The 26,751-nt window shown below is 38.9% G+C and overlaps 1 protein-coding gene across 1 annotated transcript in view; it reads right to left on the minus strand.

Moving 5' to 3' along the window:
- Positions 1–25,557, minus strand: part of LOC106056147 (chitotriosidase-1-like) — a 46,847-nt gene extending 21,290 nt beyond the window's left edge. The window contains exons 1-6 of the mRNA XM_056007187.1: positions 25,465–25,557; positions 17,577–17,751; positions 16,444–16,684; positions 6,665–6,795; positions 4,851–4,965; positions 1,464–1,616 (exon numbers count right to left, since the gene is read on the minus strand). Of these exons, the coding sequence (XP_055863162.1) occupies positions 1,464–1,616; positions 4,851–4,965; positions 6,665–6,795; positions 16,444–16,684; positions 17,577–17,751; positions 25,465–25,519 (870 nt within the window). The 5' untranslated portion in view covers positions 25,520–25,557. The remainder of the gene's footprint in view (positions 1–1,463; positions 1,617–4,850; positions 4,966–6,664; positions 6,796–16,443; positions 16,685–17,576; positions 17,752–25,464) is intronic.
- Positions 25,558–26,751: the final 1,194 nt, after the last annotated feature.

The raw sequence follows: 26,751 nt of genomic DNA on the forward strand, positions 1-26,751 counted from the left end.
TAGGTACCTGGTATTAGTTGGGGATAATTAAAGAAACAGATGACCTCTATATCATCTGTCGACCGTCTTTCTCCATTCCTCTCTGTCGTTAGCCTTAATTAGAACCTCTTTCAATGTCAGGCCCGTACAATCTTTATGTTGTCTTCCCATCGCTTTCTCTGTCTCTGCCATTTCTTCTTTTTCCTGGTACTGTTCCCCGAAGACCTTGTAATTTGGCCATAGATTTTGAACTTACGTTTTTTACGATAGTTAGCAGAAAACATTACAATATTATAAAACCCAAAACTGCTTTGACCTTTTTTAAATTAAAATACTAGACATATTTTACCCTCGACCCGCGGGTCTTTACTTGCTTATCACTGTCGATATAGTCAGTGAGAGTGTTTTTGAAACATTTGAACGAAATAATAATGTAATAAATAAAGCGAATGTGTAAATGTAAAAATAGTATGAATGAAGCCATTAAATCAAAATAGCTTATCTACTTAAATCATTTTTTTCAAATTGAAACATTTGCTTATAGGCCTACATATATTTGATTAAAATTTGAAATGATTAGACTTAATTTTGTATGTTAAAGTATAAAGTAGATCTTGAGGTAGACATAGATCTAGATCTTGACTAATCTAGAGTTTAAAATGGGCTTTTATAGAGTTCATTCTGTGCTGCGTGAAGGCTTTGCTCTGCGCATGCGTGACCTTTTTCATTATATGCCTATCTCAACACGGCTACGCAGCTTTAGTGAACAGCGAACGAATGCATTAAAAATGCTTTAGAAAAACAAATTTGAATGTTAATTTGATTAAAATATGAAATGAATGGACTATAATTAGTATGTTCATGTGTTAAAGCATAAAACTATCTTTGCGAAAAGAAGTTTTATCATCTTAGAGTTCAATAAGAGTTTTAGACATAGGAATAGACTCAGTAGAGAGATGTGTTAATCAGTTAATGTGTAACCATATGGTAATGTCTAATGAAAGAATGTGCATCGGGATATCTAAATTCGCAGACATAAATAACGAATTAATGTAAAAATGCTTTTGAAACACAAATTTGAAGGTTAATTTTATTAAATAATGAAATCAATAAACTATATTTTGTATTTTCATGTGTCAAAAAAAAACCCTATAAGTGCAAAGTTTAGTTCTTAAAATTAGATCTAGATCTAAATCTTTTCTCATGTCAACATTGTAAAACATGGCCTAGATCCATAAAATTCTATAGCTGTAATAGAGTTGATCTTTTTTTTTTTGAGGGTCTTAAGTTTGTTTTAGGGCCACAATACATACACTACGGTCTAAGTTGGTACCCAAGGAACATTTCTGCCAAGTTTTATCAAGATTGGTCAAGCGGTTTTTATTTCTATACGGGGACATACATAAATACATACGCCAATCATTCTACTTTATATATTAGATAATAAGATAATTAGAATGCCATTAAAAGAAATGGTTCCGTACTTTGTAATTTTCAATTGTTGCAAATATTACAAATTGCTTGTTAAATTCTGCTTCAGGGTCGATTTCCCAGTAAGCACTGACGGTTGGAGTAATTGATATAATCAGTTTTTCTTTAGCACATCCTTTCGAAATGACATAATTGGTCATGTAATTCTGAAAATAAAGAAAATGTATGCATTAAAATCGGAGGCGCGGTGGCTGAGCAATAAAGCGCTTTGGTTCGAATCCTATTAAAGACTGGGATTTTTAATTTCGGGTTCTCTAGGGCGCCACTGAGTCCACTCAGACATAATGGGTACCTGACATTAGTTGGGGAAAAGTAAAGGCAGTTAATTGTTGTGCTGACCACATGATACCCTTCTCGTTAACTGTTAGCCATCCATAAAAATAGATGACCTTAACATCATCTACCATATATATCGCAAGGTATGAAAGGGAAAATTTACTTTTTTACTTGTAGATTATAGAATGCGATCTTTTGCGGAAATGCCAAAAATGAAATAAAAAGGTTGAATATAAAGCTTGCGTTTTTTCCGCGAATAGCGGCTTTTTTTTTTTTTGAAGGGCGAATCTGTGAAAACCATGTCTTAGCGAGCACGCAAGGGGTAGAAGTAACCTATGTACAAAATTTGTTTCAATCCTTACGGCAGTTGATGAGCTTAATATAGCTGGCAAGTACATACATTGATTTGAAGAGCTTAAAATTTGGTAAGCTTATTTCAAATCTTAGAAACAACGCTAATAACTGATTACCGGCCATAATAGGGGAAAATATGTGTTTTTGTGTGATCAGTTTATGTTTTAAAGAAAAAGTTTTGGTATGGGTAAAGCTACGTACATTGTAAACTTTAGACACTTGATCAAAAGGAATGAACTTATTTCATTGACCATTGATGAGAGATTGGTGATTCACCATTCCTCTTGTATGTAGGTCAAACCTTAATCAGGTGCATTTCATCATATCCTTTAGAATAGGATCGAGCTGATTCATAATTTGATATCAATTAGTTCATTACATACTTTTTAAGAAGCTTATATTAACTCCCTCTGTCTGTCTGTGTGTCTGTCTGGCCTAATGTTTGTACTCGTTTGTCACAGTCTCAGTTGACGTTGCTTGATTTAATGTTCACGTCATGTTAAGAGTTTAAAAGACACGTGGAATTCCTGATGTAGAAAACAGGAAGTAGAATGAATAAAGTTGACTTTGAGTTCAGTCAAGTCAGTCAAGGGGTATCCTTTGGACCGGATGGTCAAGAAATATATTTTGGTCCGGGACGGACAGTAGCGACTTAGAAGTATCTTTTAGGCAGTTGATGCCAGTGTTCTTTTTGAGACATGTATTATTATTCTGGATTATTCTGTCCAGTGTTACCCGCTGAGATGCGGACGTGATTTGTAATCTACTCTGGAGAGTTTAACGTATTGGATATTTTTTATCCCGCTGTTAGGCGGATAGGATTGTTTATTTCCTGACTTGTAGCACTAGCAAGAAGTGCAGTATTATTGTCAAATAAACTTTGTGGTATATATGTGCGTGTCGAGAGTACTCCAGAAAGCACGAACCCAGCATTCCACGACATTCGCATTCTTCAACATTACACCATTTCACCTTTTACAACGTTACAGCCAGTCTCGAATCAAGCTGAAATTGTGTACAATTATTATTATTATTTACACCCAGTCTCGAATCAAGCTGAAATTGTGTACAATTATTTCTCTTACCGAATAACACAAGAATCAATTTGAAAAAAGTATGAGCCAATTAACTACTGGTAATAAATTATTTTGTTTGGTGTCTCAAACAAGGGAAAGAAATAGTTCTTGGCTGAAGTGGTGAAAAAAGCTGAATTAGTCCCCTTTCCAAGGGAAAGGAATAGTACTTGATCCTTTATATTAGGTATATTGAACACGAACATGAGATAGAAACAACAGATAACTAACTATACAATCTCCCATGTTCATAGACACTCGCTAGGAAAGTGTTTACCGCGTTGGCTTGAGAATCCTGAGAAGGTTTTAGCCCACACGTTCAAATTCAGGTTGTTCCCTTTTTAAAAAAATAATTTTAAAGTGATCACCCAGATACCCCTTTATTTCTTCCCCTCCCCCCTTTTTAACTGGTCCAGACAAGTGATAGTATCATAGCGTATTGAGAACGCTAAAAGCATGAAATTTCGCTAAACAAAAACAATTGGTAAAAAATATTTCTAATTGCACAGATTTTTATTGTTAGTCTTGATCTATCGCAAATTTAATTACATGATCCAAACTAATGGATCTCATTGACCAATCGTAAACAAACAACATTTTGCCACGTGGTTCTCTCTATATATATATATATATTACGCAATCCATAAAGGCTGTCATGTGATACGTAATTTTCATTGTTTTATCAATATTATGACGTGGTTAAATGTTGTTTGTTTACTATTGGTGAATGAGGTCCATTGATACACTAAGTATATGCTTTTATTTTTTTAAAGTATTTTTTTTTATTTTGCTTTTGGTATTTGAGCTAAAAATATTGACAACTGCTTTGTTACCTGCAATTCTTACCAAAATAATGGAACATTTATGAGTTGAGGCTGAAAAACTCTGTCTTATTTTGATATTATCTGTTTTGCATAATTTTTTTTTATTTTCCAGGGGCATGGTTGCCAAGTATAAAAGCGCTTGGCTTCTAAACTGTGGAGTTCAGGGATTTAAATGTCGGTGAAGACTGGAAATTTTAAGTTTTGAGAATTTCCAGACGCCTGTGTCCATCCAAATCTAATATTACATTAGTTAATGAAAATATAGCGGTTGGACATTGTGCTGGCCACATGACATCCTCGTTAACCGTCGTCCATAGAAACAGATGACTTTTACATCATCTGCTTTATAGATCGCGAGGTCTAAAAGGGGACCATCCATACATCCCAGTGACACTACATCCCACACAGGGCTATGACCTGCTTCAACTCATCCCTCCATTCAGATCTCTCCGGGGCCTTTCGCATCCACGCCTTAACCTCAAGCTGTCTGCCTCCACATCATCAATCCATCACATTCGGGGTCTGCCTTTGGGTCGCCTGCCTTTTGGTTTAAAAGAAGTAAAATTAAAAAAAATAAACTTTTACTTACAATAGAAGAAGAATCTTCTGGGTATTTTCCAGATAATAAACTTTTACTTACAATAGAAGAAGAATCTTCTGGGTATTTTCCAGATAATATTAAACTTTTACTTACAATAGAAGAAGAATCTTCTGGGTATTTTCCAGATAATATTAAACTTTTACTTACAATAGAAGAAGAATCTTCTGGGTATTTTCCAGATAATAAACTTTTACTTATAATAGAAGAAGAATCTTCTGGGTATTTTCCAGATAATATTAAACTTTTACTTACAATAGAAGAAGAATCTTCTGGGTATTCGCCATATAACCGACTATGGTGAGCATGATACTTTTGTGGGCTGTTTGGACGAAGTGCTTGTGTCTCCAAAATGACCATGTCCACCTCTCTGAAATAAATATATAAATGACCATGTCCACCTCTCTGAGAACAGTGGCGTAGCAAAGGATTTGGGGCCTGTGCGGCTTGGCCTCTTTAGGGGTACTTGCATTTGGACATTCGACATCATAACATGAGATAATGTACTTAAGAAAAAATTAAGACTAATGTGTGAAATACATGCAACATGGTCACTAATTTACATAACTACAATAATAGCAAGATAACGTTGCATTGGCTTAATATTTAATGTAAAAATATTTCGGACACACATTTTGCCCCCCCCCTCAAGTAGAGGCCCGGAGGGCTTTCAAATTTGCCCCCCCCCCCCAATACCACTTTTCAATTAAAAAAAAGTAAAAGATTATATAAAAAATTAATCAATTAAATTTTAAGAAAATGGCTTCGACCAATTTCAGAACGCTAAATCTTGCAATATTTTGCATTTCTGCAGTGGCTTAGAAGTCAACAGCACACTAGGTGCGACAGATCTCCATGATGCCCTCCTTAACAAAAAATCGAAAGCGAAAAGACTTACGAAAAATAAAGTCTAGATATTATTAATAAAACAATTAAAAGAGTGCATAGCAACTAACAGTCCATTTGCTTCTGATCTAGAAGAAAAATGTTCATCTATACTAATTTCTATGATTTTCAAAAGTTATCCCTATTTTAATCAACTAGACGGCTCTCTATGTGTTTCTCCAGTGGGTTTCAATTAGGCATTTTAGAATAGAAACAGTGAATGCTTCACAAAATGACTAAAACTAAATAGAATCTTAGTGAAATGAAAATAAAAGAGTCTTGATGTATATATATATTGTTTATAAAATAAATCAATTTTTAGGTTACATTTCAAATACAATTGTTTTAGTTTGTTCATGTATGTAGCCTTTACCTAAAGGGGGAAAAGAAATTAAATACATACTGGACTGGAAAGTTTGATGCCTCTCAGCAATGAATGTAATTGAGTAACCCCTAATGAGCCAAGCAATAAAAAGAACCTGACGTATGTCTTTGGTCACATGTTGTTATGTCTTTAGTCACATTTTGTTATGTCTTTAGCCACAAGTTGTTATGTCTTTAGTTACATTTTGTTATGTCTTTAGCTACAAGTTGTTATGTCTTTAGTTACATTTTGTTATGTCTTAAGTCACATTTTATGTCTTTGGTCACATATTGTTATGTCTTTGGTCACATGTTGTTAAGTATTTGGTAACATGTTGTTATGTATTTGGTAACATGTTGTTATGTCTTTGGTCACATGCTGTTATGTCTTTGTTCACATGTTGTTATGTCTTTGGTCACATGTTGTTATGTCTTTGGACAATGTTATGCCTTTGGTCACATGCTGTTATATCTTGGCCACATGCTGTTATGTCTATGGTCACATGTTAATATGTCTTCGGTCACATGTTGTTATGCCTTTGGTCACATGCTGTTATATCTTGGCCACATGTTGTTATGTCTATGGTCACATGTTAGTATGTCTATGGTCACATGTTGTTATGTCTTTGGTCAAATGCTGTTACGTCTTTGTTCAAAATGTTATTATGTTTTCGGATAAATGCTTTTATGTCTTTTGATGCATGCTTTTGTCTTTTGACTAATACTGTACTAGTGTCTTAGGTCACATGCTATATGCCTTCGGACAAAAAAAAAGATTTATCTTTGAACACATACGTTTCATGTCTTAGACAAAGATTTACCGACATATTCCGTTAACATCAGAAAAAACATCAAGCCTCGTCACTTTGAATGTGTCATACAAAGATGCAAACAAAAGCAGCTTAGGTCTTCCTGTTCTGGCTGCCTCAGATCTAAATGCTGCTGCCAGTTCCTATACAAAAAAAAATCAAAAGTTTATTTTTTATTTTTTATTCTCTTATTATTATTTGAACAGTTTACTTAAATAATATGCAAACATGTCTGTCACCGAATATTTAAAACATTTTTTTTATTAAAGAGAAAACTTTTGAACAACATTTACGGCGGAACGCAATGCTGAACAATGTTCATATGTTGTGGTGAATGGAATGAACATTTTGGTTCAGGTCAATGGAGCCGTACAGAGAGAAATCAAAACATTTCATTGAAGGATCGTATTTAATCAAGTTTTTTTTTTGTTTTTAAAGAAAATTGAACTCAGTACTTTTCATTCGTCCCAGGGTGTTTTGATGTTAAATACCGGAAATAATGCCAAGCGTTCCCCTAGACTCTTTAGCTTCAAGAACCTTCAGCGTGATGATGTACGTTTGATGATGCTTGCATCGAGCCTCGAACTCATTAACAGTACAGCCAGCAGACGTATTGGGGCGAGAATTAAAAGCCTCGAACTCATTAACAGTACAGCCAGCAGACGTATTGGGGCGAGAATTAGAAGCATCGAACTCATTAACAGTACAGCCAGCAGACGTATAGGGGCGAGAATTAGAAGCATCGAACTCATTAACAGTACAGCCAGCAGACGTATTGGGGCGAGAATTAAAAGCCTCGAACTCATTAGCAGTACAGCCAGCAGACGTATTGGGGCGAGAATTAGAAGCCTCAAACTCATTAACAGTACAGCCAGCAGACGTATTGGGGCGAGAATTAGAAGCATCGAACTCATTAACAGTACAGCCAGCAGACGTATTGGAGCGAGAATTAGAAGCCTCGAACTCATTAGCAGTACAGCCACCAGACGTATTGGAACGAGAATTAGAGGATGAAGTAGAATCTTTTTTTTTTATTTTTGATTTTGATTTTAGGCACATCGGCACAATTTAGGCCATGTCGTGCCTGCAGTCCCTTAAGGACTACTCTCTCTCCAAACAACAAGGGCCAGATTCTATACAGTCATATCATAAAAATCAAGGTCTATTCACAGTTAAAATAGTAAAGGTAGTAAAAATTTAATTATTTGGTAAAAATCTAATGTAAATAGTACATGTCCACAAACTCATAAATCAGATCTTCGTAGATAGCACCACCTCCCGGATAAAGCCCAGTACCCTCCCAGGGTCGACATTATCAAATAGTGCTTTTAAATTAGTTGCTCTGAAATATTTCTCCCTGACATCCTGGTATCTGGGGCAATCAACGAGGATATGTTCCACGGTGAGGCGAGAGTCACAGTACTCACAAAGTGGGGGCTCCTCTCTCTTCAGCACAAAAGAGTGCTTGATGTAGGTGTGGCCAATCCTAAGTCTGGACATGGTCGTGCTACCATGCCTTGTCAGACCCTTAGATGTGGGCCGCCACCTGACATCCGCCACAATCTGCCTGAGTTTACTGTGAGTCTCAGCCTCCCATCGGTTCTGCCACTCTCGATAGGTGGTAGAGGCAATACTTTGTCTCAGGTCCGAGCAGGGAATTTGGGTTCCTGACACCGCATGATTTAGGGCTCTCTTTGCTTCTCTGTCTGCGGCTTCGTTTCCCTCAATGCCAACATGGGAGGGGACCCAGATGAAGGTGACATCCCTACGGTCGGCTGTTATTTGGTCCAACAGCTTCAGGCTCTTATGTACCAATGGGATGTCAGTCTTCATCCGCCCCAAAGCTTGCAATGCAGATTTGGAGTCGGAGCAGATTATAAATTTCCTCCTTTCTGATGCATTAACGGCCATAAGTGCAAGCGATATTGCATGCAATTCGGCCGTAAAGATGGAGCAGCCATCGGGGAGTCTACGGGAGATTGTTTTGTTCCGAAAGGAGCAGGCACATGCGACCTTTCTATCCATTTTGGATCCGTCTGTGTAGATGGTGCCACAATCTCCATAGCTCTCCTGCAGTTCCCTAAAGTGGACTTGTAGTATGCTTGGGTCTGTATTTTCTTTTTTGAAATTAAGGAGGGATAAATTTAATTTGGGTTTATTCATTAGCCAAGGAGGATTCTGAGGGGTTTCTATTTTAGAGATTTGGTCAATGGGTGGGGTTAAATTTTGGATGGGTTCTCTCATTCGAAGGCCCAACGGCCGTATGACGTTAGGCCTTCGATTGTATAATTCTGCCTCTGTGGGCTTAAATATGGAGTCGAAAGCAGGGTTCGTGGGGTTGGATTTTAGCTTGACTATATACTGCATTGCAAGCTTTTTCATTCTTATATCCATGGAAAGTTCTCCAGCCTCCACATGGAGACTTGGGATAGGTGATGTACGAAACGCGCCGAGACAGAGACGCAGGGCAGCATTTTGTATTGGTTCCAGTATTTTTAGGTACGACTTCCTTGCTGCTCCATATATTATGGATCCGTAGTCTAGCTTAGATCGAATCAGACTCCGATAAAGCAGCAGCAAGGTATCTCTGTCAGCTCCCCAGTCCGTATGGCTAAGTACTCTAAGTATGTTTAATGACTTTTGGCATTTCTTCTTAAGTTCCTTAATGTGGGGGAGAAAATTAAATTTGGAATCTAAGGTGAGGCCTAAAAATTTTGTAGTTTTCACGACAGGGATCTTCTTTTTGTGTATAAATAGTTCAGGGTCTGGGTGGAGTCCCCTTAGATTACAAAAATGCATACTAACTGTTTTGGAGTCTGAAAATTTGAAACCATTATCGTTTGCCCAACCCTGAATTTAGTTTAAACATAACTGTAATTTTCTAAGGTGTTCATGTTTTTCCCATAAGTAAAAATGACAAAGTCATCAACATACAAAGAGCACTCTATGCCAGGGGACAGCGCATTTATGATGCTATTTATTTTAATGTTGAACAGGGTGACTGACAGAATGCTGCCCTGGGGTACACCCATTTCCTGGTCATGAGTGTCAGAAGCGGAGTTGCCCACTCGAACCTGAAATTTTCGATCTTTCAGGAATTCCTCCACAAAACGGGGGAGGTGTCCCTTAAGTCCCATAAGCGCCAGGTCACGTAGAATGCCATGTTTCCAGGTTGTGTCATAGGCCTTTTCTATATCGAAGAATACAGCTACTAGATGTTCTCTTCTGAGTAATGCATTTCTAATATAAGCTTCCAGCCTTACCAGGTGATCAGTTGTTGTCCGCCCCTGCCGGAATCCGCACTGGTAGTTTGAGATCACTTTATTCCTTTCCAGGTTCCAGACCAGCCTACTGTTAATCATTCTTTCCATGGTTTTGCAGATGCAGCTTGTTAGTGCTATTGGTCGATAGTTAGCTGGGTCAGAGCCGTCTCTTCTCGGTTTAGCTATCGGTATAGCTGTGGCTTTCCTCCAGCTGTTTGGGAAAGCGCCTGTTTGCCACACATAGTTATAGACCCCTAGCAGAACTGCCAATGAGGGTTCGGGAAGGTGCTTGAGGAACTGGTAATGGATTTCGTCTTCTCCAGGCGCTGTGTCATGTGACTTGTCCAGCGATTCCCTCAGTTCCTCAAGCGAGAACGGTTTGTTGTAGTCTTCATTGTTCTCTGACCTGAAATCAATGGGGTGTCTTTCCTCCCTGGTTTTGACTTTTTGGAACTCTGGCGTGTAGTGTGCAGTGGATGATTTTTCTGCTATTGAGGATGCAAGGCAGTCAGCTATTTCTCTGGGGGACGTGACAGTTCGTCCTTGGTTTTTCAAATGCCCTATTGCATTTGATTCTTTCCCTTTGATTCGCCTTACTGCCTTCCAAACCGCTCTAGCAGAAGTTTTGGCATCCAGACTGCCGACAAAACTTCTCCAGGAATTCCTTTTGGCTGACCGTATGGTTTGTCTAGCCTTTGCTCTAGCTATCCTGAATAGCTTTAGGTTTTCCTGGGAAGGATTCTTTATAAATGCAGCCAGTCGTTTTTTCCTATCACCAATAGCACTTTTGCAAGATGTATCAAACCATGGTTTGCTAGGCCGTTTTGGATTTGCAGAGGTTAGGGGTACAACTTTCCTGGCTATACTTAGTAGCTTGCTAGCAAATGTATAAGCTGGGTTCTGTTCATGGAGGATATTTTCTGTTATATCCTCGGAGCATCTTTTTTGGAATTGTTCCCAATCGGCCTTATTCAGTTTCCACCGCTGAGGTCGTCCCAATGAAGGGAGATTGTTAGTAATGATGATTGGGAAGAGATCACTTCCCCGTAGATCATTGCTAACTGACCATTTAAAATCGTCCAGAAGTCCGGGGACGCATACGGTGAGGTCAATGCATGTGAGTGATCCAGTTCCTGGGTGCAAGTAGGTCGGTGATGCATCATTAAGTATGCATAAATCATGTTGGAGGAAGATATCCTCTAGCATACGACCTCTTGTGTCGGTATTGTTGGATCCCCACATGGTGTTATGGGCATTGAAATCCCCAAGGATTAAAAAAGGCCGGGGGAGTTGTTTCAATAGGTCCTCCATGTCTGTTCGGTTTAATGGAGCGCCTGGTGGTAGATACAGGCTGCAGCAAGTGATAACCTTGTGAAGGGTTATCCTAGCTGCTACGGCCTGTAGTGTGGTCTGTAGTTCTACCTACTCATGGGGGATGCTATCCTTCACAAGGATACAGACTCCACCTGATGCTCTCTCTGCATCCTCAACATTCTTGCTATAAGCACGATAGCTTCGGAAGCTGATGCAATCTTTCAGAAATGTTTCCTGTAAGCAGACAGCTACAGGAGTCTCAGAGTCCATCAGTAGCTGCATTTCCTCGTAATTGGCCTTGAGGCCTCTAAAATTCCACTGTACAATTCTGGAATCCATGGCTTATTCTAGATGACCTACTTGGAGCTATTTGGCCTTGGGAGGCCCCCGGAGGGGTTTCCCTCTATTCCAGTGACCTTGGTATTTTTATTCTTGGGTTTGGATGGAGAGGAGGACAACCCCCTTTTGGGGGAAGTCTTTCTCTCTGGAGAGGGGAGATCCCTCTGGTTAGAGCGGAGGTCATTTCCTCCTCTCTCACCTCGGGCATCCTCTCCGCTTTGATTTCTCCCCTTAGGGAGTTGGTCAGCCTCTAATTCGGTAGTGGTTGGGGTTTCTGGCTGGGTTCTCTGAGGAGAACCTGTGTCAGACATGATGCCTCCTGGTTCTCCCGGAGTATTGGTATGACATGCTGCTCAGTCTCCATGCTCTCATCAGCGAGCACAGAGAACCTGTTCTTTAGCATGACAACAGGGCTTTCTTGTTTCTTCAGAGGTGTGTTCTTTGGCGGTGTTTTCTTCTGAGTTGGAGGAGGAGGAGGGGGTGGTGGGGTCAATGTGTCCGTCTGTGTGGCTATGGATCTTCCTATCTTAGCAACAGCCTGGGCGTAGGTCTTTGTCAAGCCGAATTGGCATTTGGGTAGGGCCAGTACAGCCGATTTTGCCTGGCTAAAGGTACATCCGTTTCTTGCCTTGTACTCCTGCACGGCAACCTCCTGTTTCCACACAGGGCAGTCCTTGGAGTAGGCTGAGTGGCCAGCTTGACAGTTTGGCATTTGAACTGGGCTGTGCAGCCCTTGTCCTCATGACCCTCCCCAGCAAATCTGGCACACACAGTGTTCCTCTTGCAGACTGCCGCGCCGTGTCCATAACCCTGGCACTTGAAGCACCTCATGGGGTTAGGTATGTAGGGCCTCACTGGAACTCGTAGGTATCCTGCCTTCACATACTCTGGCGGTGTCCTAGTTCCGAATGTGAGGATAATAGTGGCGGTTTTGACCTCCTCACCATCCCTGCGCCTGGTAATGCGCTGGGCATGGGTGACTCCTTCAATGCCCTCCACTATTTCCTTCTCGGAACATTCCAGTAGGTCCCTAGAGCTGATTACACCTCTGCTAGTGTTCAGACTCTTGTGTGGCATGACTTCCACTTGGAGATCGCAGAGCCTTCTGCATCTTAAAAGCCCATCAGAGTGTGTCTTGCTGTCTACTTCTACAAGGAGTTCCATTGATTTGTGTAGCTTAGACACACTCGTGGGCTCTTCCACTACTGACTTGAGTCCCTTATAGATAATAAAAGGGCTCAACTTTGTCAGGCTTTTTCCCTCCTCTGTGCACCTAACCACCAGGAATGATGGCCAGATGGCACAGCTTTTTGGGACCTCCTCTTTTTTATCATCAATTCGACGTTTCTTGCCCAGACATAGGTCTGGGGCAAGTAGTTTTGTGTGTGTTTTTTTGTCCATATATATTTTGGTTAATTCGGCACCTGTGCTCCCCACCCGCCATCGAGTCCAAGAAGGGGACGGGCCATTCGGATGTCCAGAATGAGCCCGCCAGGGCTACACAGGTGTTATACTCAGTCAGCTGCTACATCGGACATGTGTCCGATACAGCAGCTCCCTGATTGACCCTCCAGCCACCGCCCTCCAGCATAGGTCGACGACCTATGCTGGTAGCTCGGCATGACCAGCCGGTTGACCCAGAGCGGGCCATCTGGGTCTCAGGTCTAGGGGAACTTGGAGCCAAAGTATTGTGTTGTTGTGGTTTATCCTCAGATAGCCACCACTTAAACACCAGGATCTCTTTATCCCCCCTTACCCGTCGCAGTCCACGGCAAACGGACTGGTCTAGGACGTAGTGAGAATTTAAAGTTAAGGAGACAGTGTGATGATCAATGAAGGCAGACTTAGGAAAAGAGGAGGCAGACACAATGATTGAAAAGAAGTAGGGCACTTTTGAGCTCCAAAAGTGCTAAGGAAAGAGGAGCGCAGTTTAACGTCATGTCTCGGGACGGTTAGAATCTTTAAGGCATGTTCTACCTAATACCGCCAAAAGTAAAAAAGTTCCCCTTTCAGACCTTGCGATATATAAGACAGATATAATTTATCTGTTTCTGTGACCCACGTTTGACACAACGACCTTTACTTTTCCCAACTAATGCCATGTGCCCATTAGAGCGTGGTGGACTAAGGGGCTCCCAAAAATCAAAATATTAAAAATCCTGGTTTTAACCAGGATTCGAACACGGGACCCACGCTTCGGAAGCCAAGCGCTTTACCACTCAGCCGACGCACCTTAAAAAATCCGACAAAACTCGGTAGAAATTTTAGCTTATCTGTCTACTAATTATCTATACACTGCTTTCTCAAACGAATTTTTGCACTCAGACTATTTTTAACAATACCCGTAACTGTGGCATCTGATGAAAGAAGCTTCTCACGCATCAGACTAATCAAGAATTACTTAGGGTCAACAATTCACAAAGATAGATTGAACAATTAGGCAATTCTTGCTATTGAGAAACAGAATTTCGATAATTTACTGTATGACTTTGCTACATGCAAGGCTCGTAAAGTTATTTTGATTGTGATTTTGTACATAGTAAAAATGAATAAATTCATGTCGAATTTATTTTCTAATACAAAACCTTAATTTTCACTTTATATCCTTATCCCTACCCAGACTGGGCCCCGAGCAATCCGTTTCGCATTAGGCCCCGGAAGTTTTAGGGTCGGCCCTGCATACATACATACTTTACGTACGTAACTACATACATACATATTCAGGTGCCGGTACTGAGTGATGGATTGCCTAACTTTTAACTACTAATTATTTTATAATAAACGTTAAAATGCAAGAAAAGTAACAATTTTTCCCCACATTGAAAAAGGTGTCGGTACGCCATAGCAGCGCGTACCGTAAGGCGTACAGTCACATAAAAAAGCACTGCTTATATACAAACCTTCAATATATGCTCGTTTTAGATTATAGGATATATTAATATTTGTGAATAACAGTTATTAAGTATATCAAGGCAGTGTAAATTATACATGTTTTCATTATCTTCATGAAATATAACATACACAAATGTAACTTACAGAAATATAACTTTAATATATATATATATACCTTACACGAATATAACTTACACAAATGTAACTTACACAAATATTACTTAAACAAATGTACTTAAACAAATATAACTTACGCAAATATAACTTTAATATATATATATATATATACCTTACACGAATATAACTTACACAAATGTAACTTACACAAATATTACTTAAACAAATGTACTTAAACAAATATAACTTACACAAATATTACTAACACATATGTAACTTACACGAATATAACTTAAACATATAAACCTTACACAAATATAACTTAAACACATATAAGTTACACTAATGTACTTAAACAAATATAACTTACACAAATATTACTAACACATATGTAACTTACACGAATATAACTTAAACATATAAACCTTACACAAATATAACTTAAACACATATAAGTTACATAATTCCAACATGCACAAATATAACGTAAAGACTAAGACTAAGATTAGGATGGCTTTATTGATCCTTATGGAAATTGTTGTGATTATAAGGACTCATTTCTCAGATAAATACAACACAACAGAAACATACACATAAATAGAGTACACACAACATAAAAAGTTCATTCAGCGACTACGCACAGGCATCTTGGTCCTTTTTATGTTTCCTGATCAAGGAGTGGCGTTTATATAGTCTGACCGAGTAAGGTACGAACGAGTTTTTGTATCACTCTGTCCTTGCCTTATCTCCCTTCCTTTTCCTCCTAGCCATTGACTACATAATGAGGAGAGCAATGAACCAGACTGCCTTTGGTATTCCATGGCATGAACAACTCCGATTGACGGACTTGGACTTTGCTGATGATGTTGCACTACTCGGGGCTACAAATAAATGCATTCAAGAAATGACGGAGAGCCTAGACAGAGAGGCACCCAAAATTGGCCTCCGCATAAACTTGGATAAAATTATGCGAGTGGGATATAAGGCAAAGGGTGTCCCCATCAGACTTGGCGAGTCAAAGCTTGAAGAGCTGGACAAGTTCACGTACCTTGGCAGCATCATAACAAATGATGGAGATGCTTACCATGATGTAGCATGTCGAATAGGAAAGGCAGGGAGCATTTTCCAAAGGCTGCAGCCTATTTGGACTAGCCAAGCCATTGGACTCGAGACAAAAATACACCTTCTCAACACAATCGTCATTCCAACTGCTACATATGCATGTGAGACGTGGAAGTCATCTGTCAAAATTGAGAAAACACTAAATGTGGCTCAACAGAGATGGCTGAGACGGATTTTGGGAGTCAGTTACACAGACCGGATCTCAAACAAGGAAATCCTATGCCGAACTGGGAGTCGAACACTTAGTGAGGTTGTGACTGAGCGTCGCATGAGGTTTGCGGGACATGTTCTACGTCAAAATGAATTACGCACACCAAGAGTTGCGATAACATGGAAGCCAAAACGAGGAAAGCGCAAACAGGGACGTCCTCGTATTACCTGGCGACACACCTTCATGGAGGACCTCAGAACAGTGGACACCAGATGGGAGGAGGCTTCAGACATTGCCAGTGACAGATCATTATGGAGACAGCTTGCCGCCCAATGCGCCGAACGGCGCGGGAGGACCTAAGTCTAAGTAAGTAAGTCCTTGCCTTGATTGACAGTAGTCGCCCACTTCGCGACGACCTGATGTAGTTATCATGGAGTGGGTGGCTATTATCTTCCAAGATTTTTCCGATTTTTCCATAGACATTTTCGTTTTGTTTTTATAACTTAAACACATATAACTTACACAGATATGACTTAGACAAATATAACTTGAACTAACATAACTTGAACAAACATAACTTAAACATAACATACCTGAAGAAAAAGGAGATACTCGCTCCTAAAATTGTCCAGAGGATTTATTATTTTTTCTCTTACTGTCACACCGTCGAAGTCTGAGGCACGCAATTCTGCCACAGCATTGTCAATAAAAATACGTCTTTTAGCGGGCGACTTGATCATTTCGTAAAAAGTATCGTCCAAATTATTTTGATAGTTTAACAGTTGCAACAGAATTTTAAGACCAGCATTCTTGAGATAGCTAAATCTCGGCATGCTAATTTAAGAAATAACAGAAATGTTTCATTAATGTTTTTTAAAATTTAATACATTAATTTTATTTCTTAAATAACATTACAAAAATTAATAAAATTTGGCTTGTCTCTTTTCCATTACACAGACTGCATAAAGAAACTGCAGTGAGACATTGTTATAGTTGCAGTTTTTGATCAATTCACCGATAGCCCATAGCTTAAGGATAAAATAACATACGTTAAAACTTATGAGGGGAGGGGGGGGGACGCTTTTTTTTTCCAAACCCTAACCCTAACGCCCAGTAAATTCTAACCCTATGTATAAACGCATATACACAGCATATATTTAAAAAAGTGTTTCTCAACCTTCAGCAAAAAAAAAAAAATTACAAAAAAAATATAAAAAAATCTCTTGACAGATAGGGGGTCTGCAACCCTTACCTATGTTTAGATCTAAAACTAGTAATTGAACATCAAAAAAAAAAGAGAACTCTTTATTATTATTTTGCAATTTTTAGATACATAATCTAGAAAGATCTAGGTAATCAATCTATTTAAATGTAAATAAGATAATTTAAATCAACATGCATTATTTCGATCTAGGATTTTTGAAACATTATCTCAATGGAAACAAACAGGAAATGTCTTTGTTTCATATATTTTCGTGAATATCCGAGAAATGCTTTTGCATTATTTCTAAACTTTGAAAACTAAAGATCATTACTTTTCTAAGACAGAAAAGATTGATTGGGGCGACCCCCCTTAGAGCATGAAAAAGAGTTTAGGTACATATATATATATATCTGTGAATCGATCAATGGCAGATGAGAATTTATTTCCGGTTTCCAGTCTAGTATAATGTATAAGTCTATGGTTAAAACAAATTAATCTATAAAAAATGTTGAAACAAATTACAATTCTCTCAGTTTCGGGTGATATATTATTCTGGGATATGCAAAACCTTGAGTATATGCAAAGCCGATGATTAAGTGTGAGCATAAAGAGCTTATTTTGGCATCTAAATTCCAAGGATAGAAGCTCGTTGTAGCAGAGGAAGAGGTATGAAAAAAACACATGCGGCTGCATCCACCTAAGAAAATGTAAGAAAAAAAAAACACATTAAAGGTTGACATATGAACAATAAATGAAGAATGTAAAAATAACTCACAAATAATTAGATGGTAAAACATTTTTACTGTTGTTTTTTTCTTTTAAGTCTTAGAACTGTTCATGCGAATAGAGAACTTTTAATTTGATAGAAATGTTAATTTCAAAACAATATTACAAAGAATGTCTGTGTTATCATACAAACTTAGAGGCGGCTCCGCCCCCATTCCAACAATGGTGGGCAAGTAATGATCAAGCCATTTTTCTGTTTTGATTGCCCAGGTTAATAATATGTTAAAAAAAGATTTCTAACTTGAAAAAAAAAAAAAAACTGAGCAGTCTAGTATCGAAAATGGCAAAAAGAAAATACATGTAATAGAGAACTGCTATTTCAGATAATAATGTAGCGTTTATTGCATTAGGCAAAGCGTGTCCGAATTTTTTTTTAAGTCAAAGGGTTGCATGTCTTAATTTTTTAGAATGTTATATAGATGTTATGAACATAATCAGGGCCGGTCTTAGGCCACTTCAACCTATGCGGCCGCAGTGGGCCCCCGCTTTCATAGGCCCCGCACGATGCTAATTCTAGGTGTAAATTATTATATTAAACCATATTAACTAATTATTAAAGAGTTCCTGGAATTCTCCTGAAATTATAATATATAACATAAAGTCATGAAAATCTCCTGAAATTATTATAATCTTCTAAAAACTGTTGCAAATCTCCTTAAAACAGACAAAATTGTCATTTTGGGATGTCATTCAATATGGAAAACGCCAATCCTACTCGCAATTAAAAAAACGAAACGGCATTGTTAGCTTTATTTAATAAAAATGTAATAATAAGGCGAATTTTAAGAAAACAAAAAGTTCTAATACTTAATGTACTTTAATAGTCACTGGCATACAAATATAGATCTAAATCTATCTCGACCTCTTAAAAAAAGCGATATTTTGCTAGCCGATAGTAACTCTAAAAGGCAGATCTGAATGTTTATCCACGTTTTATTGGACAACTATCTACTGTAGAAGGCTCGTCAAGTTAATTTTTGACAGTGATTTTGTACTAAGTAAACTATAAATAAAATGCAACGACGAATCTATTTTCTAATACAAAAAAAAATCTTAATTTTCACTTATTATCCTTATCTCAACCCAAATTAGGCCCCCCGCAATCCGTTTCGCGTAGGGCCCCGCAACCTGTAGGACCGGCCCTGAACATAATGATAACAGAGTAAAAAACCATGTCCACTTAGTATGGCTTTAATGCACTGAATGACTACACAACACACATTTCGTGAACACATTCTAACGGACGAGTTACAAGCACATGTAAACATAGGAACGAATACCGATATAGCATATAATTTTCAATATCAGGTGACCGAGCCTCGCTCGGATGAATAATTTGTGAAGGAAGGATATATACCCGAAGTCATTTTGGGAATATTGTTGTAATTACGAAAATGAACGATCGGGTAAAGACTCAATCCGAAGAGTTGATTTTTCGTTCTGTCAGTTCTCAATGTAATTGTACATGGCGATGTGAATAGAAAGTCCCCCCAACAGTAGGCCTATAGAAAACCACAAAGACTACTAATCTGAAGAGTTGCTTTAGTGTTCTGTTAGTTCTAAATGTAATTGCACACGCGATTAAATATAAAGTCCTCCTATAGTCTAGACCAACCACATCTCACATCCGTCTTATAGTTTTACAATCCATCTTTTGCGTAAAACTATTGTAGGCCTACTATTATTGGCTTGAAAGAAAGTCTTTGCAGTGTTACTTCTTAGATGGTTACGTTCAGAAATTTAATTATGGAATTAGTATACATTCATTATGGCTTTAGTACGAAACATCAAGTGACGCAAATCTCTACGTTATAGGGTAAAACAGGCACTTGCGACAAAGTAAAATGGCAATTTTTTTCTTAATAGACTTAAATCATTGCATTAGTTTTCTAAAGAAACGTTTCCGTGGGGCACCTCTGTTACGCCGAAAAAATATTCTTCGTCCCCCATACGAGATACATGCCCTGCCCAGACTGACTGTCGGATTATAAGAAGTTCATAACCGCTTTTGTCATCCATCCATCCATCCCAGTGGTGCTACAGCCCGTGGAGGGATATGGACTGCTTTTACAGATCTCTCCATTCAGATCTCTCCAGGGCCTTGCGTCAACACGCCCTAATTCCAAGCTTTTTACCGAGGTTTATAGATAAATCAAAAGAGGCTGCATCGTACGCAAACTCGTTGACCGCTAGATGGATATCATGTTTAGTGTGAGCAAGTAAGGCGCAGAGAAGCTGTGTTATGACCATTTCCTTTGTTTTGGTACAGGACAGTAGACAACGAAGCATGAACACATGGTACTAATTCACCAGCAAAATAATAATAATAATAAGGCTTGTCTTCGAGTCCGAAAATTAATGAGGATTGCAGATGTGACCTACATATTTTGCCACATACAGGGCAAGCATAACCATTGTCCGCGGTGATCGATTAAGATTTTCTTTTAGCGTCTGCGTCTGTCCTCGGCAGCAGATTTTATTTTGGTCTCAAATGTGTATCCGCGTCCTTTGTATAGATAGAATTCTTTAAGTCCGACAGTTACGCTGGACAGAGCAGTATCCTGTATGGGAGACGAATCTCAGACGAACGTATGCCAAAGGCAGTCTTTTTTTGGTGAGATAAAAAGTGGTCGACGTAACACCGTAACGCTTAAAAGACCAGTTTAGGCGCCAACTTGCCTTAGCTGACATAGAAGATAGCACAGAACGAGACAGCTGGAGGTCACCAGCAAAATAAACAACAATGTAAAAGGTATCTACACCACTCTACGCAATTAAAGAGTAAACAATTTATTAAGCACTTAAAACACAATAACTAATCATACATCGGCACATTTAATTTCATTACTTCTCTTTCATAGTTCAAATAATAAATCAATCTACAGTAAGATGGTGCGCAAATGTTTAATTAGGTCTATTGATCCTTTAGAACTCGTTCTTGTTTGCAAAGAAATATTTTAGTGTACTGCGGTAAGCCTAGTGACGTAAGCAGCGTTTTTCCCGTTTACGTCATGGAAAATTTTCATTCATAAAACATTCTAGCCAAAATTAATTTTTCGATAATGAGGCATTTTCAAACCGATATAACGGTCGACCTCGAGTTTTCCCGATGTGGCCAATGAGTTGAGAATTTTTTTCTCACTATTATGCACATACCGTGAACTTTTAAAGAAAATCGTTAGAGCCGTTTTCGAAATAAAATTTATATATATATAAATATATATACATACATACATACATACATACAAGAATTGCTCGCTTAAGAGTATAGGATAACATTCACCCCCAGTTCAAATGGTGCTTACTAGTATTACTAATAATGAAAGAATTAAGTAAACGCAGAATAATAATAGAGATTCAAGTAGACAAACAATGTAGAATAGCATGACATGCTCTAACGTATTGATATAACATGATCAATCAAATAGCTTATTGATATATAACACTATAGATCAGTGATGCCCAAAATACGGTTCCTTAGAATGTAAAGCCAAAGTGATAGCTTTCCATAAAGTCCCGTTAGTCTCTCTATTTGTTCGTTTCCTCTCGGGCTGTAAGGGGTCGTTCTTCTGGTCGCGATTCCTCTCTCGTGGGGGAAATGCTGCACCTCTGTAGACATAAACGAAGTTCCCCTGTCAGTGTGGAAGTACGCTGGAAATCCAAATAGGGCGAATAGTTCATTGAGACATTTAACGACCGTAGAGGAAGACATATCAGGACATGCAAATGCAAATCAAGAGAATTCATCTATAATGGTAAGTAGATATCTATTTCTTGAAACAGTAGGGAGAGGTCCCTTGAAATCCATACTAATTCTCTCAAAAGGTTGGGTCACTTTAATCAGCTCTCGGTCGGCTGTCGACACTGTCGGCACAAGTTTGACATTGTTCTATCACAGTTCTGATGTCATCACAGGAAAATGGAAGATTTTTAGTCCTTACGTAGTGCAATAGTCGAGTAACGCCCGGATGGCAAAGACTAGTGTGCAGCAATTTAAGGTCATTGCGAGTGATGGCAGATTGATATTTTCTGGTAATTGTATCAGCTACAGTCTTCTGCTTGCCTAGGTGTTCTAGTTCCCACCTCTAGATTTTTTTCATTCTTAATTTTTCCCCGTGAATATATATATATATATCTTGCCACCTTATTTTAAAGATCCGCCTTAGGCATCGTAGGTGGAAGACATTCAGCTTTTTTTCCTGCCATGAGTAGGTTGACCATGTTTCATTTCCGTACAGCAAGGTGCTCAACACACAGGTCCGGTAAACTAGGGCTTTAGTACTGATAGTCAGCAATATGTTGTCACAAACTCTTTTCTGCAACCGTGACATGGTGGCCATTGCCTTGGCTATCCTGTTGTTTATGTCTTTATCCAGTAGAGTGTTGTTGGATATGATGGAGCCAAGGTAACAAAAGTGATCAACAATTTCTAGTGGTTGGCCATTAATGCTTACTTGAGGTGTAGTGTTTGTGTTTTGGACAAGTAACTTCGTCTTGCTTTGACTGATGTTTAAGCCAAACTTCTGGCAAGCAGCAGATAGTTTGTCAACCAGGGACTGTAGAGGAATATCATAGTCAGCCATAATAGCTGCATCATCAGCATACAGGAGTTCCCTGATGAGTAGCTTCCTAACCTTGGTTTTTGCCCGTAGCCTTGATACATTAAATAGTTTTCCAGAGGATCTTGTATGGAGAAACACACCTTCGTTTATGTCGTTGTACGCATAATGCAGTAGACAGGAAAAGAATATGCCAAACAGAGTAGGTGCGAGCACACATTCCTGCTTGACACCACTGCGAACCTCAAAAGGTGCTGTTTGGGCTCCATTGAATTTGACAGTACATTTAGTTTCCTCGTGAAAGCACTCAATGAATTTCAGTAGTTTGGGAGGGCAACCTATTTTCCTCAGGAGTTTGAAAAGGCCAAGTTAACCAATGAGGAAGTGCTACAAAGAGCAGGGTGCCAGGACATCAGCTCTGTTATCAGCAGCAGACGCCTTGGCTGGCTTGGCCACGTTCGTAGAATGCCAGTAGGTCGTCTCCCACAGGTCATCCTGTATGGCGATCTAATAGAAGGCAGGAATGCCGCTGGTCGCCCACTTTTACGTTATACGGATGTATGCAAACGCGACATGAAGCTCTTCAAAATCGACACTGGCAACTGGGAAGAGGTGGCACTGGACAGATCCACATGGAGAGAGAGCATAAAGGAAGGGTCAATGATTGCAGATGTCATACACAACAGAAGCAGGAAGAAGGGTGAAAATGCAACTGCGCCTGGTGATTATATATGCCCAACCTGCGATCGCAGCTGTGTATCAAGGATTGGCCTCTTTAGTCACACAAGAAGTTACAAAGGGAAAAGATCGTCTCTCGAGACGTAAAATGCCACAGATATATATATATATATATATATATATATATATATATATATATATATATATATATATATATATATATATATATATATATATATATGTAAGTATGTATGTGTGTGTGTGTACAATGTACATAATTCGACTTTATTACATTCTGACCCTTTCGGAAGACGTTTATTGTGCCCTAGAAAAGGTTCTTCCTGGAGTAAGTCGAAAAATGTGTAGATTTCCCGCTCTTGCCAGCTCTCAGCGCTCCCCCCAGCGCGAGGCGGTGCCCCGCCGCCAAGCACTATTTCTATTATTGAAAACCAACAAATGCATATTCTGGGGTATCTACAGTGCATTATCATGCTATTAAAAAGTTTTATTTCAAAAACCTAATGTGCTATTCTTACTAACTTAAATCCTCCCGTGCCGCATTTGCCGGCAAGCTGTTTCCACAAAAAATCTGTCACTGGCAATGTCTGAAGCCTCTTCTCACTTGCTTTGAAGACCTCCATGAAAATGTGGCGCCAAGTTGTACTAGATGTCATCGCAACTCTTATTATGCGTAATTCATTTTGTTGGAGAACATGTCCCGCGAAACTCATGCGACTCTCTATCACATCCTTACTAAGGGGTCGACTCCCAGTTCGGCATAGGATTTACTTGATTTCGACCAGATCTTTATAACTGACTCGTAAAATCTGTCTTAGTCATCTTTGTTGAACCACTTTTAGTGTTTTTCGATTTCGGCAGATGACTAGTCACTGCACTTTATTAATGGAGCCCAGCCACTGGTAGAAATGTGTAACCTCGCTTGGCTATGCTCTTGGAATTAAGTGACTGTAGTTTGCTTTAGATTTTATATCGAAAAGAGAAGTTTTATCGTCAAAACCATTTGTTGAGGGGTTTTAAACTAAAAAATCTCTGGTGACTGAAGTTTGCCTAAGAATAATATTGAAGGGTTAGGATTTTCAACCACAAAACACTCTGTGGGGGATTTCAAACTCAAAACCATCTGGAAGGGTTCTAAACTAAAAAAAAAACTTTGGAGGAGGGAAATTTTTTACTCAAACCCCCCCCCCCCTTGGCTAGGCTACGCTCATAGAATTGTTAGTGTGTAATTTGCTTTTTTTTTTTTTTATTGAAGAGGTATTTTTCAGCATTAAACCCCTACGCTCATAGCATTTTGAGTGTGTTATTTTTTTTTTTTTTATATATTGAAGAGGTATTTGTTTAGCTTCAAACCCCACTGAAGGGTTGCTTAAACTCAAAACCCATTTTGCTACGCTCATAGCATTTTGAGTGCGTAATTTGCTTTTTTTTTATATTGAAGAGGTATTTTTTTTTAGCATCGAACCCCACTGAAAGGGGTTTAAACTAAAAACCCCGTTGGCTACTCTCATAGAATTTTGTGTGTGTCATTTGCTTTTTTTTTAATATTGAAGTGGTATTTTTCTAGCTGCAAACCTCGTTCGAGGGGGTTTTAAACACAAAAAAATCCTCTTGGCAACGTTCATAGATTCTGGTGACTGATGAATGGTTAGTCTTATATTGAAGAGCGGATTTTATCGTTAATTTTGGAGGGAGTTTTAAAATTAAAATCTTCCTTAGCTATGCTCTTGGAATATGGAGATTGTCGTTCGCATTTTTTTTTTGGTTTTGTTTTATAGAAGAGGGGGATTTAACTGCGAAACCCCCTGGTAGGGGGTTTTAAACTCAAAACACAATTGGCAGCGCTGGGGCAAGTAATGGTTTAGTATTAAAATCTGACATACAATATTAAAAATCAAAGCAAAAATCAGTCACTAAATTCCGATATCCCCCTGCGGGGGGTGGGGGATTTCCTTTTGGGGTGGGGTGTTGCGTTGTACCCCGAACTCTCCCCCACCCCGGCTAGGCCCATGTAACGCATACGCCAACTACAATGCCAACTACAATAAATACAACTCTACTTCAATTAGTATCATTTTAATACTTGTCAAATATTATTTTTACATTACTTGTAATAATAGGAAACAAACATATAGGCATACTGTTGTGACACGGTTCCTGTGTGGTCAACCGTGACACACGGTCAAGTGTTGGGTATCGAGAGTTAGTGGACTTGCGGGAAGTGACGAGTGTGTAAACAAGAAGAGAGGAAGTCAGCTAGTGAAGTAGGAGATCTGTATAAAATGTCTGCCGTGTATATATGTTAGGTTAAAATGTTACACAATTAAAAGACACTTTAAATGTAAAAGGACTTGTTTCTTCACACATACCTTGAGTTAAGTGCAGCCAGTTGAGTAATGCAAAAATGAAAAATGAAAAGTTCATCTAAAAGAAGAATTATATCACAAATTCAGCACTATAAAACTTCAAGATGCTGACGAAAATGTTACAATAATAACCATTGTATTTTGTATGAAAGTAAAAAAAAAAGAGTAAAATTTCCTTTCAGACCTTGCAGATGATGTAAAGGCTAACGAGGGTGTCATGTGGCCAGCACAACGACCAACCGCCTTTACTTTTCCCCAACTAATATCAAGTACCCATTAGAGCTGGGTGACTCTGTGGCGGCAAAGATCCCGAAGTTAAAAATCCCAGTCTTCACCAGGATTGTAACCCGGGACCTCCGGTTCGGAAGCCAAGCGCTTTACCGCTCAGCCACCGCACCTCTGTTTGAAAGTACATCAGAAGTTAATTATACACACAGTAACAGGCTTAGTATCTGGTGCAACTACAATCTCTGTACACCACCAGCATGTGAAGCCTAGTTGCCATTGCATGGCGCTTAAGTGCTCCCTTTTAGGACTAACAGGGCCATCAGGCGTCAATTCGCAAGCTTCGTGCATCGTTCCGAGCACTCAAGTAGAGCACACTGGTCATCTACTGCCCCCCCCCCCCCCCCCACCAACCAGCTCCAGTTGTCTGAACCTTGCTCTGCCAATGGAATTACCTTGAGACTGATGCAGCGCCAATCTCCTTCACTTTAATAAATTTTCTTTGCGCAAGCCACATTCTCATCTCCCATCTTCATCTTAAAGCGAGGATTGGACTTTACAGTCATCTTCTAGTTCATAAGAAATGAAAAATGTGCTCATCTTTGACGACAAGGTAGCTATATAACAGAGCTATATATTTCATAATTATTTTAGTAGTTTTTCTCCTCAGCTTTGATGGATGAAGAACCAATACATACATAGCGTTAATTAATTTCTGTGCAAATGACGCTAAAATTCTCTGTCTCTGGTTAGGAAGTTTTCTTTGTTGCAATATTTTTGTCTAACTTAGTTAAACGTGTTACATCTCGCTTGCCATTTTTGCTAATCTTTTCAAAAGACATATCCGTTCAGATTAAAATTCTCGGACTATCAAGAGTCAACTTTATGTCATGAGAATGAGTGTTTCATTTGAGTGTTGAGCGGTGAGGCAGACAGTAGTTCTGTAAAAGTACTTGTGAGCAGGGGCGGAATGGCTATATAGGCAACTGGGAAAATGCCAGATGGACCGTGCCTAAATGGTCTTTGGGGCTGCCTTATTTGGCCAGCACAAGGACCAACCGCCTT

Source organism: Biomphalaria glabrata, chromosome 12 (genome assembly GCF_947242115.1).
Source record: "Biomphalaria glabrata chromosome 12, xgBioGlab47.1, whole genome shotgun sequence".
NCBI classification, from domain to species: domain Eukaryota; kingdom Metazoa; phylum Mollusca; class Gastropoda; family Planorbidae; genus Biomphalaria; species Biomphalaria glabrata.